General features: G+C 38.2%; 2 protein-coding genes across 2 annotated transcripts in view; both read right to left on the bottom strand.

Annotated features, from left to right (window-relative positions):
• Window positions 1-2,544: 2,544 nt before the first annotated feature.
• gabrg3 (gamma-aminobutyric acid type A receptor subunit gamma3) lies at window positions 2,545-14,895 on the bottom strand. Its single transcript, XM_086088503.1, has 9 exons — window positions 14,521-14,895; window positions 13,616-13,761; window positions 11,905-11,972; window positions 8,808-9,028; window positions 7,396-7,478; window positions 5,261-5,398; window positions 5,018-5,170; window positions 3,774-3,973; window positions 2,545-2,958 (listed from the first exon to the last, which is right to left on the bottom strand). Exons 1-9 carry the CDS (start codon window positions 14,628-14,630, stop codon window positions 2,677-2,679), a joined length of 1,401 nt encoding a protein of 466 aa, XP_085944629.1. The 5' UTR covers window positions 14,631-14,895; the 3' UTR covers window positions 2,545-2,676.
• Window positions 14,896-19,172: 4,277 nt separating this feature from the next.
• The window catches only part of gabra5 (gamma-aminobutyric acid type A receptor subunit alpha5), a 17,266-nt gene continuing 16,079 nt past the window's right edge, over window positions 19,173-20,359 (bottom strand). The window contains exon 10 of the mRNA XM_086088504.1: window positions 19,173-20,342. Within this exon, the coding sequence (XP_085944630.1) occupies window positions 20,049-20,342 (294 nt within the window). The 3' untranslated portion in view covers window positions 19,173-20,048. The remainder of the gene's footprint in view (window positions 20,343-20,359) is intronic.

The raw sequence follows: 20,359 nt of genomic DNA, 5'->3' as shown, positions 1-20,359 counted from the left end.
TGTATAAATCACCAGCGACGCATAGCACCATTCAGGCATTATTGCATTGTCTAAAAAATAAAAAAAAAGCTTAAACAACCTGCTAAAAATCAAATGATAAGCTTAGTCGTATGATTAATGATCAACACATGATGTACACTATAATTAAAAACCCAAACGATACACTCAAATATTATTTTTGACGTTAGCAAGGCGAGGCTACAAGCTACAATTCGTTAGCAGCTTAGCTCACGAGTGACCTTGATAACCTCTCGTGTAAGAACACACTAACAATGGATTGTGAACTTAGATTACCATTTGAAACTTTTTAACCAAAAGAATGCTCCGTTTTCAAGGCATTAACAAGTACCATTAGCAACTTAACTTATAACATCGCGCTAACACTAGCGCTTCTCAGAAGTGTGTACTATTTGTAACTTAAGTTTTGTCCAAAAATTACGTGTTGCGAGGCATTATATGTGCGTTATGAGTTATGATCAAAACTAGCTATTAGCCTTTGATATCTTGGCTTGAAATAAAATGTTAGCAATGCACTTTTAGGCCACTGGCTACTATTAGCTATGTAGCAAGTTTGCTAGGTATTTACAATGTTAATGTCTTACTGTATTTTTTACTAACACTAATAGTATATGATTTGAAGAGGGTGTTTTGTGCAACGTAACTCATATTCTGACCCCTTTTTTTATTTTTTATTTTATTTTTTTACATATGTTGGTGAGGTATTTTCTGGCTGTCAGCCAAGATGATCCATTTAGCAGTTCAGCTAGCTACTTACCTCTACAGCTTCTATTTATTTATTTTAAGTATATGCTGATAGTAAACATTCTCAGGAAGGTGTTGAACATTCAGTATTGTTGAAATGACCACAATTTAAATGACTATGTTAGCAATGGATTTTAGGCTGCTGGCTAGCAAGTCAGTAAGCTATTCATCTTGTTAACATCCTGATGTGTTCATAAACTCAGGACTTAAACTTAACTAGGATTAACTACTATTGTCAAAGTAAAAAAAATAAAAATAAAAAATAAAAAGTTTGTGAGGCATTTTTTTGTTTTCAGTTATTATTAGCAAGTTAGCAAATTGAAGCTAAGTGTCCGCTGCTGTATTGTATTATATTGTATTGTCACTGAAGACTCATCTAAACTAACCATACTGCCCCCCCCAAAAAAAGCTACTGATTACCTCAGTCAATACATTATTAATATGTACAACGTATGTAACAATTCTGATAATTAAGAATAATACATGAAACTATGGGCTTTAGCAGGTAGAACATTTTGTCACCACATTTCTTCCTAAAATATTCGTTGTCTCAACATATACCTACTAAATATATACGAATTTCACTCTAAGTATTCAAAACTACTAACTACCGTGGAAACCTTACAACGCCATAAAGTTTGTTTTTATCAATTAATTAATAATTCCCTGATTATTTATGAGAATAGCATTGATTCACAATGTACCTGTACAGAATTATTGATTCACATAGAGAATTGCGTGGATTTTTTTTTTTTTTATCAAAGCGATCACCAACATTTAATAAAAATGCAAAATGCCAATTTATATCTCTATTTTTGAAATGATATTCTTAAATTCTTATGAGCATTGATGAATCAGGCGCAACGATCCCTGAAAGTCTGTTTAAAGATGGACTTTTATGGATGCGACAGACCTACAAAGCCAAGCGAGATGCTTCGCACGTCATGGAGCAAGTATTTCTTTCCTTTCTGAATTTTTGTCTCCGACATGGTGTGCAAAGGATGTGAAGGCACTGAGAATGGTTTGAATGTCCTACATGGGATTCAAACGTCTAACCGCCGCTGATGAGCCTTCATCGTCTTGTTGTCTAAAGATGGGCATATACTGTAAAGCTAACCATTCTCTGTTTATCCCAATTCTAACCAACTGCAAGCCGCATGCTGTACGTACTGCATTCATTATTTTAACCAAGAAATGATACGTTAGTGAGGCATTTAAAAGGTACTATTAGCTAGTTAGCAACTCTGCTAACTACAGTACATACACTGTGTTGTACATGCTAACAGTAGACATTCTTATAAAGGTGTTGAACTATTGAAAGTTAGCTCGGCAATTATTACCTAGGTAGGAATTTAGCTAGGTAGACTATTTCGAGAGGGTGTTGTCTAAAATAACTATTAGTTTGGAAAAAAATAAAAAATAAATGCTATAGCATAGCAAGGCATTTTAAACCAGCTACTATCTTGCTAGCAACTCAGCTAGCTATTTGCCTCTGGAATGCTTTAACCTAATCCATAAACCCCAAACTCTAATCACAGCCCCAAACCACAAACTCTAACCCCGACCGACTCTAACAATAGCATATACGTGGTGGCCATATTGGCAAGGGCAAAGGGCCTGTTCAAAGGCAATACACACACATCAAAATAAAGTTCAAATTTACTAATTTCTCAACCGATTTTCATGGAGTACTTTTTTTTTCTTTTTACTATCGTTACAGAAAATACCCCCCCCCCCCACCCCCCCACCCCTTACACACACAATACTTTTACCTGTGAAAAGTTATTCCCAGTTCCCTTGTTATAATTACATGCCATCATGTGCAACCGTATTGCCGACGCATTTGCTCCTGCTAGCTTAGCGTCACCGTAGGCACACAGCTCAAAAGGGGTCCTATTTTTAGCATATGTTACGCTAAAGGTAGAGATACCCTACCCAGTAGACCACGTTGAACAGGAGGAAGGAGGTTGGGAAAAAGACCCTGGAGTAGGCGTCCAGGTCCAGCAGGTCTACGTGGACGCGCCCCCTCCGCCACGCGCCGTCTTTGCAGTCGTCGTAGCAGCAGAAGAAGCTGACGCAGTCTTTGCCGTCCAGACACTGCGAAGCGCACGTCTCGTCCAAGTCCTGCCAGTAGGTGGCATTGTTCAGGGTCACCACTGTGTGAGGAGGCCGCCTGGCATCCAGGGCCGAGTAGTTCTGGAAACAAAACGCGCATGTACTCAAGCTCGAAACACTAACTGGAATTTGAAACCCCAGCCCAGGCTGAAACCCTCACTTAAAACCCTATCTCAATCTTGAAAACTTTATTTCCAACATAAACTTGAAATCCTAATTCTGACTTGAAACCCTACTTTGAAACCCTAACCCTGATTAAAATCCTAATTTGAAACCCTAACCCAGTCTTAAACCCCTAATTTAAAATACTAACCCTTGTTTGAAACCTTAATTTGAACCCATAACCCGGTCTTTAAAACCCTCATTTGAAAACCACAATCCTTGTTTGAAACCTTAATTTGAAACCCTAAGCCTGTCTTAAAACCTGAATTTGACACCTTAACCCTTGTTGAAACCCCAACCCCTCTTAAAACCCTAACAGTCTTAAAATCCTAATTTGAAACCTAATCGTTGTTTCAGAACCCAATTTGAAATCCTACCCTTTGTTTGAAACCCTAAGCATATCTTAAAACCCTCAATTGAAACCTGAACCTGCATGCAACCTGAACCCAGACTTGAAACCCTAAGCTGTGTTTAAAACGTGAACCCTGGCTAGAAACCCTAACTTAAAATCCTAACATGAAACTTCAACCTGTGTTTGAAACCTTAGCCTGACTTGAACCGCTAATTTGAAACAAATCCAAACCCTGACTTCAAACCCTACTATAAAACACTGGCTAAAACCCTCACTGCAAACCTTAATGCAAGTTTGAAACCCTATTTTCAAATCCAAACCTGTGCTTGAAATCCAAAACGCCGACTTCTCGAACGTCCTTTAAAAAGCGTGGCGTACTTACGTGGCGTTTCCTGTCCATGCAGGCTGACGTGCGGGTGCAGCTGGAGTAATAGTTGAGGGTGGCGTACTCCATCAGGGCGGCAAAGACGAACAGGAAGCAGACGGTGACGAAAAGGTCCATGGCCGTCACGTAGGACACGCGCGGCAGAGACGTCCTCGCCACCGAACTCAGCGTGGTCATCGTCAGCACCGTCGTGATGCCTGCAAGGCATTTCAAAGTCGGGTTTCAAAGTCGGGTTTCAAAGTCGGGTTTCAAAGTCGGGTTTCAAAGTCGGGTTTCGAAGTCGGGTTTCAAAGTCGGGTTTCAAAGTCGGGTTTCAAAGTCGGGTTTCGAAGTCGGGTTTCAAAGTCGGGTTTCGAAGTCGGGTTTCAAAGTCGGGTTTCAAAGTCGGGTTTCGAAGTCGGGTTTCGAAGTCGGGTTTCAAAGTCGGGTTTCAAAGTCGGGTTTCAAAGTCGGGTTTCAAGCCTGCACATAACTCTAATTTGAAAAAAAAAGAGGGAGGGGCTTGTGATAGGGTTTCAGACCTAGATTGTTAAATTTGTTTTGTTAAAAGAAGGTGAGGGTCTTATGTCAAATACGGCAAGCCTGGGTTAGAGTTTCAAGTCCGCCTCAGGGCGAGATGGTCTGTGGAAGTGTTTTAAAGTAGTGTTAGGGTTTCAAATTCAGCTGTCAAGACTTTCCACTTGTTAAGTCTAACGTCGCTTTTTTTTTAATGATACATTTCTAAACCTAGCGCGTCCGTACGCAATATGTACTTGACGTCGTCCACTCTTCCTGGAACGTGCGCACGTGATTCCCTTCCTACCTCGCTCCCTCGTCTGTACGCCTATGTCGCCATGGCAACAAGCTGGCCCCAGCGGCTATTTTAGGCCCGCATGCCACCATGTTTCCCTTTCGCTTTACCCTGGCCTGTTTACACGAAAAACACCTGGACTCCCCCCAACCTGCCTAAAAAAATTCCGCTGACACTCTCATGCATTACAATTATTATTATTACTATTATTAAAGCAAAGGTCGAGGTTTCAGAGTAGGGTTTCAAGCCAGTGTTAGGGTTTCAAGTTAGGTCAGAGTTTCAAATATGGGTTTTAAGCTTTCAAATTCTGGTTTACCGCCAGGGTTACAATTTTATACGGATATAGTTTGAAAAGGTGATTTCAAGCCTGTGTTGGGGTGTTAAAAGAAAAAGGTAGGGTTTCACAGACCAAGGTTTCAAGCCAGGTTTCGGGGTGGAAGTCTGGTCTGACCTAAAGCGGTCCTGGCCGGCGTGGCGTCCTTCTTGATCCAGAAGGAGACCCAGGACAGGACCACGGTGAGGATGCAGGGGATGTACGTCTGGATGGTGAAGTAGCCCATTCGTCTCCTCAGGTCAAAGTGCACCGTCATCACCACGTAGTCGCCTGCAAGGGGGCGCATACTTACTGAGCTTATCCAGAATTTCAAAAGTCTCACTACTTTTTTTTATCTGAACGACTTTCGGGGTCGAGTACCTGCGGTGGTCTTGATGATGTCAGTGGTGTTCCTGAGGCCCATGAAGTCAAACTGGTAGAGGCGCCAGGACTTTTGGTCCGTCGCTTCCACCGAGTTCCTCCTCCACTTGTAGACCATCTCGTCTCGCGGGTACCCGTCTGCGACGGTTCCGAAAACACAGCGCATGACCCTTGGCCAGATGTAGCAAAAGTACTCACACTGTACTTATGTACAGATACTTGTGTAAAAAAAAAAAAAGTTGCTGATTTGATTGCTTTACTCAAGAAAATTAAGGTATACATTTATCAAATTTGTGCCCCATCTGACTTAGCGCTTTTCATACTTGAGTTGCTATCTTGCTATATGTTAGCCCAGGGGACGATTAGGCAAATACAGGCAGTTGCCTTGAGCCCCAAGATGTCCAGGGGACGTCAATTGCCCCATTAAAATCGATGAATAAAGTTTTCTTCAATTTAAAACAATTATTACTGTCTTAGACTTAAAAACACATTAAAAGAAGTGTGAGGCTAACATGCTAGCAACTGTTATATGTTAGCATACCAACTGTTAGCATGTTATCTTCTTATAACAAGAAAGAGCTAATGAAGCTGAATCACTTCATATTTTTTCCAATTTAAATTGCTAGGATGTTATCTTATTAAGAAAGAGCTAATGAGGCTGGATCACTTTTTTTCCAATTTCAAACAATCATTACCGACTTAAAAACATCAAAAACGAATGGAGAAATGGGCTAACAGTTGGCATGCTAACATTATTGTTAGCATACCAACTGTTAGCATGTTATCTTGTTATATGATAAAAAATATATATAGTGCTAAGGCAGCTGGAACAGCATTTCCAATCTTGCCTCATAGTCAGTTCTCAAATGAGAAAAGGAGCTAACATGCTAGATGCTAACAGTAGCGATGCCATCTACGGTATACGTCCAAGTGGGTCGCATTATCAGCATTGTAATGAGTTGATTAGCGGGAAAGCCCCAGAGGCACGTCCCCCCCCCCCCCTGTTCTCTGGGACGGACTCCACGAGAAGTAGAATTATGGAGTGGTTGCCTTGGCAACGGCTGTCACATCTACTGACTTCCTTAAGTAAAGGTAAATTACTTTGAGTTTCTCCCCCGATGGCTTTCATTACATTCGGCGACCGCTCGCTCAGAAGCGTCCCCAGGCATGGCACAATGCGAACCTCATTCATTTACACATAAGTGCTGCCTTTAAAAAGTGCATTTAATTACATAGTGCATACACGGCCTTTTGTTAAAATAAATAAATAAATCGAATTACGAGCAAGACCAAAGGGACACTTCAGAGGTACAGGAACCAAAATTGAATGAAAAACGAAAAAAGAAAAAGACGGATATAGAGCAGGGGTCAATTCTTTCCTACCAGTTTCATACACACTCCTAAAAGAACAAATAAGCTTCAATTATTTAAATAGTCTCCATAAACGCTATGGTTTGCTCATGCACTGACCCTTGAACTATACAGTACTTAAATAAAGTTTTAAAAAATATTGTCATTTCCACATTTACACTGAGGCAAGCATATAAAAAATTTGAAAATATATATTAAAAAAAAAAAAAAAAAAATTAAAATACAAAAATAATAAAAATTAAAAATTAAAAAATTAAAAAATAATTAAAAAACTAGATGCATTAGATATAGATGCATATTCTAGATAATATTATTATAGAAAATTATATTAAATCTCAAAAACGAAAATAATAATTTTTTTCAGTTTGCTTGGATATTATTTCTAAATGATAACATTATTAATATTTTACATGATTATTTCATACATCATAAATCTAATTGTATAAAATGAAACTGTGAAAAGTTCAAATAAAACTATGAAAGGAAATCATGTAGCATGAAACTGTATACATAAATGAAGTAAATTGATCAAATCTTTATGTGTATTATTGTTTTATAAGCGTTACTACATTTATCAAAATAATTGAAATGATTAAATCTGAAAAAAAAAAAAAATTGTCCTATTTATTGAGATTATTTTTTCTAATGAACATCATCACCAAGAGGATAACCTAGCAACAAATACTGAATTTTGAATCAAAATGTAATATCAAAAGTTTGACGCAATGAAATTGTGTGAAATAAAGTCAAGGTCGCATACTCACAGCTGGAGAAGATGAGCGGACACGAGTGTTCGTCCATGGGAAAGTTGTGCAGCTGCAGCTGGCACTCTGCGGTAATGGTCAGTCTGCAATGACAAATTACGCCCATCGACAATATCAGCTGGTGTACATCAATGACATCATGCTTGCACATTATTAAATGAACGCTGATACCTTGAGGTACGAGTCACTTGACTTAAGAATCTTAAAAAAAAAAAAAAAAAAAAAGCAAGTTGTCATTTGGCCGAATTTCTGCTTTGATTTGTGAGCAAAATGTTTTAATCTGAGCGCTAAAAGTCCACTAGCTTACTGCTAACACATAATGGCAAATGCCATAGACAGGCTATGAATAGCATTGGCGTTTTACCCCCTAAAAATTCCCACATAAATCCGCCAGGTTTGAAATTACCTCGCCTGATGTTTGTTGATGTTTAGCGGGTCGAGGTGAACTTCAGAGAGAACTTAAACAGAGCACAAAGTGCAGTTGCTGGATATTTTTGGGGGGGTTAATTACCAAGAGAAAAAAAGACAAATTTTCTCTGACTCACACAGGAAATTGTTTCCAAAATAGATATTAGTTTATGAATGCGAGTTCAGGTCACATTAAAAAGCTTAAAAGCATGTGCTACCTTTATTTCATTTATGACCAATATAACTAAATTTGTTAGCTGTGTTTTCCCAAGTAGTGGCCATCTAAATGAGAATTAGGGTTAGGTTGCCACGGAAACACTTTTCAACATGAAACATGGTGCGCATACGTAAGCATATTTGTGACCCGGCATCGCAAAATGAGTCGCTCTGACCCAAATTTCAGAAATGAGGTTTTGGCATAATCAAAAAGAGAATAAGCTCAGCTTTCCAATGACATAGCAACAATTGTGCTACGCTACTCATAACATTATTATTACTCATTACATCATTATCACAGATATGAATAGGTTGATAGATACGATGCCTTCACATTGTGCTACCATTCGGTTGCGTACAATACCAAACATTTACTACAAGAGTCACAGGTAAAACTACATTTTTGGATCATTTTCAAATTGAATATTGATTGCACACACTTATTAAGCATCGACAAAAAAAAGTCAACAACATGAGAATCGGTTGAGATATGAGCAAGTTCTGACTTATTTTCTATTTCAACGTGTTGCCTGACGGGAAAAGTCTCCCCTACCAAGATGGCCGCCGCTTAGACATAGCGGCTAGCCACGCTAACAGTGCGCTCATATCTGTGAATATTATGCATTACGCCACTCGAACAAATGGCAATAGATCAATTTTGGAGGTTATGAAGTCTAGCATAGCGACTGTTGCTACGCTCGAGTTGATGGGGAAAGATAGCATAGCAACTGTTGCCAGCTTAGCAACTGTTACTATACTCGAGTTCATGGGGAAACGCATTTGTTTACCTCAGGGTGTAAAGTATCTTGCCGTCGTTCCATATTCTGAGCAGCTGATTGGGCATGGTGATCCAGTGGGCGTCGGCGTTCTTGGAGTTCCTGAAGATGGTGTCGGGCAGCCAGATGAGGCCCACCATGTTGCTGTTGAGCGTCAAGATCTTCATGGTGCTGTTGTAACTCAGACGGCTGTCGGTCCACGTCTGCGCGAAGATGATGTCGATCTGGTATTCCTGGAAGAACCAACACGGGAAGACTTTTCGCAATCCTGATGGATCGTGATGAGGCCTTCGACGAACGACTGTCATTATTCGTCATTATTATTTTTCATTCTTCTGTCATAACATGACCAGGGTTATTATAGTTTTGGAATTTTCATTTTAGTTTTTATTTCGTTTTGAGTTTTTATTTAAGTTCGTTTTAATTAGTTTTCAGGGTGGTTCTGTTAGTTTTTTATTAATTTTATTTATTTAAAAAGAGCTTAGTTTTAGTTTAGTTAGTGTCAGTATTAGTTTTCTTTTCTTTTATTTATTTATTTAATGTCTATCCTGCCGCAGTATTCGTTTTAGCCATTGATGCTAGCTAGCTAGTTAGCAAGCACCTGTGGTTAAAGCCAAACTGCGATAGGGTTTTTACTTTCTGGACCTGGCTCTGCGTGTGCGCAATATTTAATAAACATGAGAAAAGTAACTAATTTCTTACCTAGCGTTGCCTTTCGTTGTCGCCTGGGAGCGACGTCATCTGAAGGTGCTTTTCTATTGGCTGCTGCTTGATGATGTCACTTCTGTGTGACACTTTCAAACGTCCTTATGCCGGTTAAATAAATATACTTAAAATAACATTTAAAATCATCCTCAAAGGTGCATTAAATTAATTACCAAAGACTCAAATGAAGGACATTTTTGCTATAATTCTAGTTAAAGTTAGCTTTGTAAACATAAAATGCAGTTTCAGTGAGTTTTCGTAAAAAAAAAAGAAAAGAAAAAAAAAGCATTTTCGTTTTTATTTTATTTCGTTAACGAAATTGTTTTTTTGAATTTTAGTTTAAGTTTTTTTCTTAGTTTTCGTTTACTAAAATAACCCTGAACATGTCGCACGAAACGTAAAGGGAACAGAAAATTGGCCATTTTGTTTTGAAGCAGCCATTTCACCAGTCAACCAATTAGGTGAGAGTATTCATCATAAAATTAAGCATGAAAAAGCACAAACAGAATGTCGGCCATTTTAGTTTGAATAATCACATTTTCATTCATTCATGCCCCATGAAACCAGTTCACAAAAGTGGGTGGACATTAAAAAAAGTCTCAAGGACCCATACTCAAAACTGAACAGGAAGTCAGCCATTTTGGTTTCAATCAGTCACTTCTCACTTGGTAGCACCCATTAAAAATTTGAAAAAAAAAAATGTTCACCAGTATTACCAATCGATACAAAGTTGGGTGGACAAGTCAATCAATCCTAATCAGGCGTGCAAAAAAAGTCTCAAGACGCATGTTCGAAACTGTCAGCCATTTTTCACCCAGTAGCAACCCTGAAAAGCTAGACAATCATCTTGACGTCTTGCCATTAAAAAGGGGTCCGAGGGCTTGAATTACTATTATTACGACTTCACTGCTAAGTGAGGCCAGCAAGCAGAACATCGCCATGGCAACAGCGGAACACTTTTGCCACCTCCAGCTTCCCAAATATTTTCATGTTGCGTTTGACCTTTGGTCAAAGCCGCTTAAGTCGGGCCAATTACAAGCAACGGGAACACGGGGCGCTGGCAACCTTTAATTGTGCGCCCCAGCGGGGAACGGAACAAGAAAAACGGTACATTATCCCACATATAATGGAGGATGGCATAAATGGTGCCGACGAGAGAGTGCATTTGTGGAAGTAGATTTCATAAGAAGCAGACATTTGCAGCCTGCTAATCTGTGGGATAATTCCCCATTAGAGGGCGACGGGCGCGAGGCTGGGAAGTGATTGATTGGCTTCCCCCCGATGATCAGTCCACAAAATTCTGACAAAAGAAAATTGTTTTGATTTTTTTTGTAAAAGCTTTTGGTTGGAAACATACAAAAATAACAATACATTATATTTATTTATTTTCAACAATTTTTCCTTTTATCGGAATTGTATTTTGTTTGTAGCATTTTAAAATATTTTGATTAAACATTAAGTGGGTTTTGACCATGATTTCCAAAAATGTGAAATTGTTTTGTGTATTTGTTGCATTCAGCTAGTAGCATTCAGCTTTTCAGCATTCCCACGCAATTTCTGCAGACATTGCCTAGTTTATATTTAGTATTGTTGTAGAAAGCATTGTTTGGTGTTTTCGTGACAATTTTGAGTATCGTATAAACATGACATACAGGTACAAGCTATAAAAAACATTTGTGATGTTTAAAAACCAAAACAATTTTTGAGTCATGAACTCAAAACCATTTCACGTTAGTGAAACCTTGAACATGAAATTTTGCGATTATCAAAAACATTTTCCGATTTTCAGACTGAGCCAGGAATTTAGAAGACTGAAGATTGGCTCTTAAATGGAACTTAATTAGTTGGGGAAAAAAATATGTTATCAAGTGAATCCTAATGGTCTTGATGATTCTCCTGTTCCTTGCAGGTCTTGATTTAGTTCTAATGACTACAAAGTCACCATTTGATTGCAAAGACGTCCACAATCGGCCGGTTGATTATCACAAGGTGAGCTCGCCGAAGTCGTGTGTGTGTGTGTGTGTGCCAACCAACTGCTCTTAACACTTGAACACTTGAAATTTAGCATGAACAGCACGTGTTTAGGATATAAAAAGCTAAAAGTGTAGAATGTAGAAGAATGGCGGTGATGTTTTGTTATTGTGATTGAACAAAAGCTCTTACGCAGGTACTAAGGTATGCTGCCTCATCTTTTTTTGTATTGCCACACAATAGCTTATGCTAATAACCGGCTATTAGCCCTTTGATTGTGAAATCCTGAAAGTAAAATTATATTGTTCTTTTTGTGTGCCGACAGCCTGAAACAATAGCGATGGTGGTATGACACAGCTTCATATGAAGGTAAGTTCTGTGAAGCAAACTGAATTTTTTTTTAACCGATTTGAAATCTTTAACACGTTCTTACCATATTAATGGAGGACACGGGTCCGATGCTGTTGACCAACATGTCCACGTCGATGACAGTTGGCTTCACTGTTGAGGAGGAAGAGAACGTGAATTAGTGGCGAAGAGTGCCACTTGTGCATATTTTTGTCACACGTCAAGCACCGCTTAAGGCCGACTGAACACTCACCACTCTTTGCATGACCACAAAACGTGGCAACACTTGATCACATCCATTAAACATCTTGTATGAAATATCATGTTGATTTCATATATATGAAGCTGCAAGTCGTGTGTTTTTAAGGAGAAGCATGTGTTTTAATTTGGTCAATAAAGCCGTTTTAATGTGGAACTTCAAGCCAATCGATTCCACTTAGCGCAAGCAAGAGAAAGGCATCTCCTTTCTTCTTCTTTCCTCGTCTCCTTCTCAGACTGCTGGATAATCCACCTTTGATTTCCAATATAAACTCATCAAAGGAGTAGGATTAACTTTGCTTTCTTTTTTGTTTCTTTTAAATAAAAGAACAAACGGCGCGGAAAATCAATATCACGCAGAGAAACGCTTCACTGTTTTGCTTAGGACACCTGAGGATAGCTGGCGAGCTAGCGGCTAGCTGTAGATGCTAATGTAGCGGTGTATGGTCGGTCGCAATTTATTGCGAGTGTTTCCGCGGTTATTTTTCTACACGTGCCTTGCGATTCACCAGTTCAGGGTGTACCCCACCTCTCGCCCATACATCAGCTGGGATAGGCTAGTGAGGTACAGAAAATGTCATGTCATCCAGGCTGTCAATAGTTAGCTAGCTAGCAGCGCCAGATGCTACCATAGCAGCGTTACGTCTTTACTCAGCACTAGTTCTTGAGAAAAATCTCACATCACACGTTTTAATTAATAAGAGTAACACGATTGAAATCAAATTCCTTTGAAAGTATACTATAAACCTACAAAAATAAAAGCAGTACGAGCACTAAACATGACTCAGATCGCACTATTATGATGATGTAGCAGTTTACGACGTCTTCACTGAGTACTCCTTGGATAGTCACAAAAAAACAACAAAAAGCTCCTTTAGAGTCCTATCCAACCAACAGGAAGTTGAAACCCACCAAAATAAAAGCAACGAGTGTGCTAAAAATGACTTATTTCACACCAGAAGGAGAACTTAGTAAAGACGTAGACTGCTACATTAGCTTCTCGTGTTAGCTACAGACGGATTACGTTACAAATGTGTAGTTAGCGGTTAGCTCTAAATGCTAACATAGCAGTATACGCCTTCACACTGCGCTCCAGACAGACTTGAATGCAGCGCGCCAGTCAGGCAAGATCCAGATCGGGGCTGTTTGTTCACAGAGCGCATCTGGGATTAATAGTGAGTAAATAACGGCAATGAAAGTGGATGAATGAGTCAATCAATCAATCAGTGTCACCCGCAGGAGAGCCTCTGACAGGGCAAGGTGTGTCGCCATGGCGATGAAATGGCCATCTGCTGCGTGTGTAATGAACAGAATAAAAAGTGTCTTGATTGTCGTCCTTCGATGAATTTGACAAAAGTATTGGGACATGTCATCGAATAGCTCATTACTACTCAACTCACTTCAACATAGTAGTTCCTCGGCACCAAGAAGCCACAAGATGGTGGCAAAGCACTACTTTTGTCAAAAGGAAGCTCATTTCACTTCAACTTATTGACCGTATGAATGTTGTCAATGATAACAATAATCGCGGTAATGACCTCCAATGTCGGGCCTGAGCTTGCGGTCGTACTCCTTGAGGAGCCCGTTGAGGATTTCCGTGGCGTGCGACTGCTGAGATTTGGATGGCAACATCTGCTGGGCCGTCACATCCTCGTAGTCCTCCTTGTAGTCGGATGTCACACACCTAAACACACGTGCACACAATCCCATAGACTAAATGGCAATTTTTTATTTTTGCAACTACAATAAAATTATATATTTTTCCCATAATTTCACCCCCCCGGAAAACCAGAATGTTTAACTCATTTACTGCCATTGACAGCAATAGACCTAAAAAAATAATTGGAACTGAATTAGTTAAAAAAAAAAAAAAAAGAGTATGAAAGCCTAGCATTCTTTTTTTTTTTACATTTAGAACAGATTTGTGATTAATAGTGAGTTAACTAGTGAAGTAATGCGATTAATTACGATTACAAATTTTAATCACCTGGTGCCCAATTTTTAATAATCTTTTCTTCAAAAAAAATGTCAATCTTTTTTTTTTTTTAAGAAAAGATTATTACAAATTAGGGGCATCAGGTGATAACAATTTTTAATCACTAGTTAACTCACCATTAATCACAAATTTTATATCTGTTCTAATACAATAAAAAAATCTAGGTATTCATACTCTTGTTAACAAAAGTGGGGAAAATGTTAAACTGATCGAAATAGTTGACCTGAATTTTTGACGTCTATAGCCGTCGATGGCAATGAATGAGTTAATACACTTTGTGGTTTAAAAACACAAAATTACAAACTTCACATCTCACTTTCTCCTGGAAATTTACCAGCAACTTTCAGAAAATTTACATTTAATCATCCAATCCACTCTCTCTCTCTTTCACCCCAATTCATATATTCTGTTATTTACAATTATTTTTGAATGAATATGACAACGTACCTTGCATGGAGAGCCACAAGGAAGAAGAGGAACCAGACGGAGGTCATGCTGGCCAACCGCGACTGCTCTCTTGCGACAAGTCTTCCCAAGTCCTCCCGGACCTTCTTCATCCTATTCGCATTCCCCTGAAAGACATTTTTTCTTGTTTTTGGTTCATATCCAAACTGCCGGTGTTGCCCGGCTTTTGCGCGCGGCGTCGGTGCGCAGCTTCCTCCTCCTCTTCATCATCATGCCAAAAGTGGGCTGCGCATCACAGCATGTGCTCGTTCGCAAGAGAGGCAGCTGCAAGTGGCAGGGGAAGAAGAAGAAGAAGAAGAAGAAGAAAGAGGTGCAACTCTTCTTCGTCCTCCTCATGCGTCTCACACAAAAGCCTGCAACAAGCCAGGGGCTGATCTACAGGATAGGAGTGTTCCCCCGGGTGGCCAGAGGGGGGCGGGGCAGGTTTATTTTTGAAGGGGGAGGGAGGAAGGAACAGACACTCAGCAGTGTTTGTTTGTTTTTTAAATGTATTTTTTTTTGTTTTTTTAATTTATTATGAATTGTATTGTTATTAGTAGTCAAAATAATAACAGGTATATTAATGATTATAAAGTTAGCTATTCCATGGATTTATGTAAATGCTAACATTAACAATTTCATTCACGTAGAATTGTTTCACTCATGACAATAAAAAAAAAAAAATCAACTCAAAACATGACTAAATTTTTTTCAAACAAATTTTCTCATGACTTTTTTTTTTATTGACTTAAAAAAAATATTAAACTTTTTTTCTAAAATATTACGACTATCTTTTTTACAAATAAAACTTCAACAGACTTTACGACTAGATTTCAAAATATTTTTTTTAAATGTTAATTTTTTACAGCTTTTTTTTTTAAACAATTGACTTTATCATCATCATTATTATTCATTCTAAATGTTATGATTATTCTTAACGTAGTCTGGCTCATTTAAATGAAATTCCGTTTTTTCATCAAAATATGTATTTCCTTCACTTAATTTTTTTCTCGTCATGGATTATGATTCTTTCAGCGAAATAGTACTTCTTAAAAGTCAATTACAACTCATTGCCTCTCAAAAGCTCTCTCAACTTCATTTTACAGTTATTTTGACGTCTTTAACTTGCATAATCATCAGATCATCTAAATATGTAATAATATGTAAATACTGTACAGGATCAAATACAGGTTACGTTAAGTCATCAGCACACTCATTCATTTTAGTAGCTGCCGCCCTCTGCTGGTCACAGTGGGACTTGCAAAGGACACGCACGCACTCCTGCATAGAATTATTGCCTTACACCCCCAATTATTTACCCCAACAGCTACAATGCTTGAAGTACATAAAAAATGAATAAATAAATTAAATTAAATACTGGATACCTTTAAAGTGATAATTTTCAAGATAAGTTAATTTTTTCTTGACAAAAAAAGTTAATAAGGAAAATGTGACAACACGACTAAAAATAATGTCCCCCCCTAAATCAGATTAATCACAGCATAGAATTTTGATTTATCACGATTAATGGCTTCATTAAAAAGGCTTTTTATCAAAAAAAATTGGCTGCCAAATTTAAAGAGCACCTGTTGTGTTAATTCTTTTCACTTTTAATTTTATGAGGACGTCTTCAACATATTTTGACCCACTGCACACGCTCATCCACTTTTTCTAATCAGTTAATTACTTGTATAATTTACATCATTAACATAAACATTGCTCAAAGCAACATCGATGCTCGTTTTTTTTTTTAGCCCGTCTGTGGCGTTGTGTGTTAGCATTAAGCTATGTTGTTTGATTAAATACAAACAATTATCTTTGTTTTATGTTTAAAATTAAACATCAACTTGAAGTTCAGTTCGCAAATTTGGCAACTTTAATTCTTAGAGTGTCAGAACAAAATGGAAATTGAATATGAATTGGTACGAGTCAGCTTTACAGGTGCCATCGCGATTCGCCTCGCCTTCAATCTGGTGTGCGAGTGCGCCAGTCAGCGCGGGTAAAAGTGCGCCGAAAGGTTATCCGGCGCGTCTGTTTGCACTTGTGCCGTGACGGTTATCGCTGGGCGGCTTAAGTCGCTGCGCTGAGGACGCAAAAAGCAACTTAAATGCAGCTAAATCCTCGGCAAGCAGATGTGAGCCAGATGTTGAAAGATGGATTTATATGTGTGCTAACTGCCGACCCGACATGAGCGTGCCATGTGTAATCAAGCACGTGCCGCCGGCTTGTTGTTCCATTAAGGAAGATTAAGCTTTATGTGCAGAAATGCATCTTGAATAAAGTCATTGGTTCTATCTTTAATATATTCATGCACTTTTTTCCATCATGGGTCTCATACAGCAGCGGTTCTCCAGTTTTTGACAAAGTACCGCCTCAAAATATACGCAGAATTCCGTGTATAATTCATCATATCGTCGTATCGATCATATGGCATTATAAATTAATTGAAGAAAAACTTTTTTTTTACCCCCCCCAAAAATTATAGAAAAAAATGCTGATTAGCCGCTAATACGCTTTTTCCACAAAAGATAGTTTTGCCCCATAAAAAAATGAACTGTAAGCATGCATTTTTAAAATATTAAATGCAAATGAATTGCTCTTCATCATTAAATGCAACTAAGCTGTACTTAACAAATGTTATGTACATGAATTTAAGAATTCTTTCAGGTACCACTAAGGGGAGCCGGTGTGCCACTATATTGGGTCGATTTTGGACTAGCACAAATACAGTGTAGTTGAGTTGTTTTAGAACCAACAAAATCATCTTAATTTAACAAAAATAAATAAAATAAAAATCGACTTGAAAAAACAGGCATAATAATTTATGAATCTATTTAATTAATAATTTTAAAATGTATTAAAAAATATTTAAAAAATAATAATTACATTTATTAATTTATTATTTTTTTGCCAATAAAAGAAAATATATTCCCATCAACATATTAAAAAAAGAAAACGTGCAAACATAAATTCACTACAAAGTTACAAATATTTGTTAAAAATATTTGAGGAAAAAGGGAATTTTTAAAAGGAAAATAATTTTAATACTCCAATAATGGTCACTTTTTTTTTCCGAGAAAGCATATTTATTGCTTCAGATATTTGCATTTAAAGAACAGCCCATATTAAAAATGCACTTCCATGTGGTAAGTATAATACATCCATGTGCTCCCAAAAAAGTTTCTTTTAAAATGGTGACAGGCCACTCAGGAGGCATATACATTGCATTCAGATTTCAGAACTCTTATAGGACAGAAAGAAATGCTTCGAAGGTCTTTTCAAAACTCAGAAAAACAACAATAAATTACAAGGCGTCACTGTATTCTATCAAAACTAAAGCTACTCCCATACTAGTGTGGCGGTGTTGCTGCTAAACAAATGGAAATATTCATAAAGAATACATTTTAGGCAGGAAAAATGGCATTTAAAAATATGACAACATGGAGAGGGAAAAAGTACCAATGAGCATTAAAGCCACACCATAAAATGAAGGCAGAAATTTCTGAGAATTAAACACACATAGTAGCATGTCAAAATCGTAATTTAAAGCAAATGAAAAATACAATATCATTTTGACAGCATAACAAGTTACTCATCAGTTCTCATCTATTTTTATGCAGACAAAAAGTAATACAATTACAGGAAAAAAGCTGACATTTTTTGAGGAAAAAAGTTCAATTACCTGAACAAAGTCGAATTTTTGCAAGAAATGCGTTCTATTCCTCATCGATTTTTTTTTTCCTGGAAAAAAAAGTTGCAAAAAAATGTTTTCAGAATAAAATACATTTTCAGAGGAACAAACAATGCGAACATTACCAGAACAAGTTATGAGCACGTTGGTGGCCAAGAGCACTCTGAAGGCAACACACGTTTGGTTGGCATGGCTTTGCAACACGTCCTCACTTGTACAAAAGAACCCGTCAAAAAAGCTATACACAAAGCTGCTGTGGGATAACAACAACAACAATAATAATAATATTCATACGTTTTTGCATAGCATTTGGCCTTGCTGCCATGCTGGGCCCACACTCAATGACAAAAAAGTTTGAAATTTACTTATCCAGCTCTCTTCTAATATATGCGCTTCAAATTTGGTAGCAATTGGGAAATTGTTTTTTTGGGGTGCCCTGGACATAAGCAAACTCACCCTAAAATGGCCTCTTCAAACCAAAATGGCAGACTTTCCTCTGCCTTGTCAGGCATGGTTTCTTAAGACTTTTTTTCGTGGGTCTACATGTGATTGGAGTGAAACTGGCTTTGGGGGCTTTAAAATATGAAGGAGTTCATTTTGTATTTTTAATCGCCCTAAAATAGACTTTTTTTGTGCGTGATAGAAATGTCTTTCAAACTCCATCTTGATAATGAAACGGGCTTTGGTGGCTGAATTTTCAAAGTTAGATTCTAATTTTATGGCAAGTCATTGGTAGCAACTGGACGAAATTTGCAGCTCATTTTTGAAGAGCAGTTATTTTCCTATTTTTTAACCATCCCCTAAAAATAACCCAAACATGGCCGCTTCAAATCAAAATGTTTGACTTCCTGTGTCTTTTCAGGAGTGGTTCCTTGAGACTTTTTTGTTGGTTCTACTCTTGATGGACATGTCTTTAAAATTCCATCTTGATTATGAAACTAGCTTCGGGGGCTGAATTTTCAAAGTTGTATAGTTATTCGAGTCTAATTTTATGGCAAGTCATAAAACTTTGCCACCATACTGTGGCCACACACACACACACACACAATAAAATAAATAAATAAAAAAATCAACATTTTTGCAATTTAGCATTACCGATCTTTGTGGTTCATATTTTAAACTTTTCATAGACGAAATCTGTAGCTCATCTTTGAAGAGCGCGCCTGGAAACGACCAACAGTCCTAAAGTGGAAGTCAGCCTTAACCATTTCTTGGCAATAATATGTTACATGTGACCTCACTAGTCTCAACATGACATTGCTGAATAATATGACATTTGTGGAATATGAGTTATGAAGCAAAATGCAGTCATTTGTATCCATCTAATGGGGCGGCCATTTTGCTCTTTGCTGTCAACTAAAGATGACATCACAGTTGCTCAGGGCTCAGGCAACGACCAATCATAGCTCACCTGTTTTCTGAAGCTGAGCTGTGATTGGTTGTTACCTGAGACCTGAGCAACAATGTGTCAAAATGGCCACCTTCTGGTATTGATAAAAACAGCTGGATTTTGCTGCTTAACTCATATTCTACTGACACAATATTAACCAGAATACCAGATTTAGACCAGTGGGGCTGCATAGAATATATTATTGTGAATCATTTATGGGAGGTTGACTTCCTTTTTTTTTTTTAAAAAGGTATTTTTTCGTCTAACAATTGATCTTTTTTTAACTTGAGCCTTTTGTCCTTTTCCTACAATCAAATCCAAATGCTAAAAAGTGAAAAACATCATGACGAAGGAAAGGTGAGGTCGATGTAGCAGAAGCAACATGCAATGACATTACCTCAAATGAAAAGGAACGTTAAGTGCTTGTTGGCTTTGCGCGTCAGTTCCGTCTTAAACGGCTCCCTTAATGACGGGCTCCCGGTTAAGATAGGTGGCCCAGTAGACCAGGTTGAAGGTGCCGAACAGCACGGGGAACACGATGCGGGACATCTTGTCGATCTTGCTGACGCTGTTGTACGTCTTCTTGGGGTCGGCGCCCTTGGACTCGGGGGCTGCTTTGAGCTGCACCGACGTGCTGTTGGAAATGGTGGACACGGACGCGTCCTTGGTCAGGTTGGCCGTGTAGTTGACGCCGGCCGCGCAGGCGTTGTTGGGTTTCTTGGACAGCGCCAAGGGGTCCTTCCGCTGGAGGGAGAAAATAC

This window comes from Leptonotus elevatus, chromosome 11, assembly GCF_054856555.1.
Source record: "Leptonotus elevatus isolate MCC_2025b chromosome 11, RoL_Lele_1.0, whole genome shotgun sequence".
Classification (NCBI taxonomy): Eukaryota; Metazoa; Chordata; class Actinopteri; order Syngnathiformes; family Syngnathidae; genus Leptonotus; species Leptonotus elevatus.
Note: the sequence above shows the minus strand (reverse complement) of the source record. Positions and strands in the feature narration are given on the sequence as shown.

Coding starts and splice junctions, on each gene's coding strand:
- gabrg3 (XM_086088503.1), bottom strand. CDS start 14,630: ATGAAGAAGGTCCGGGAGGACTTGGGAAGACTTGTCGCAAGAGAGCAG. Junction 11,973..13,615: donor GCTCAGGCCCGACATTGGAG/GTCATTACCGCG, acceptor CCTCCTCAACAG/TGAAGCCAACTGTCATCGAC. Junction 7,479..8,807: donor AAGATACTTTACACCCTGAG/GTAAACAAATGC, acceptor TTGTCATTGCAG/ACTGACCATTACCGCAGAGT.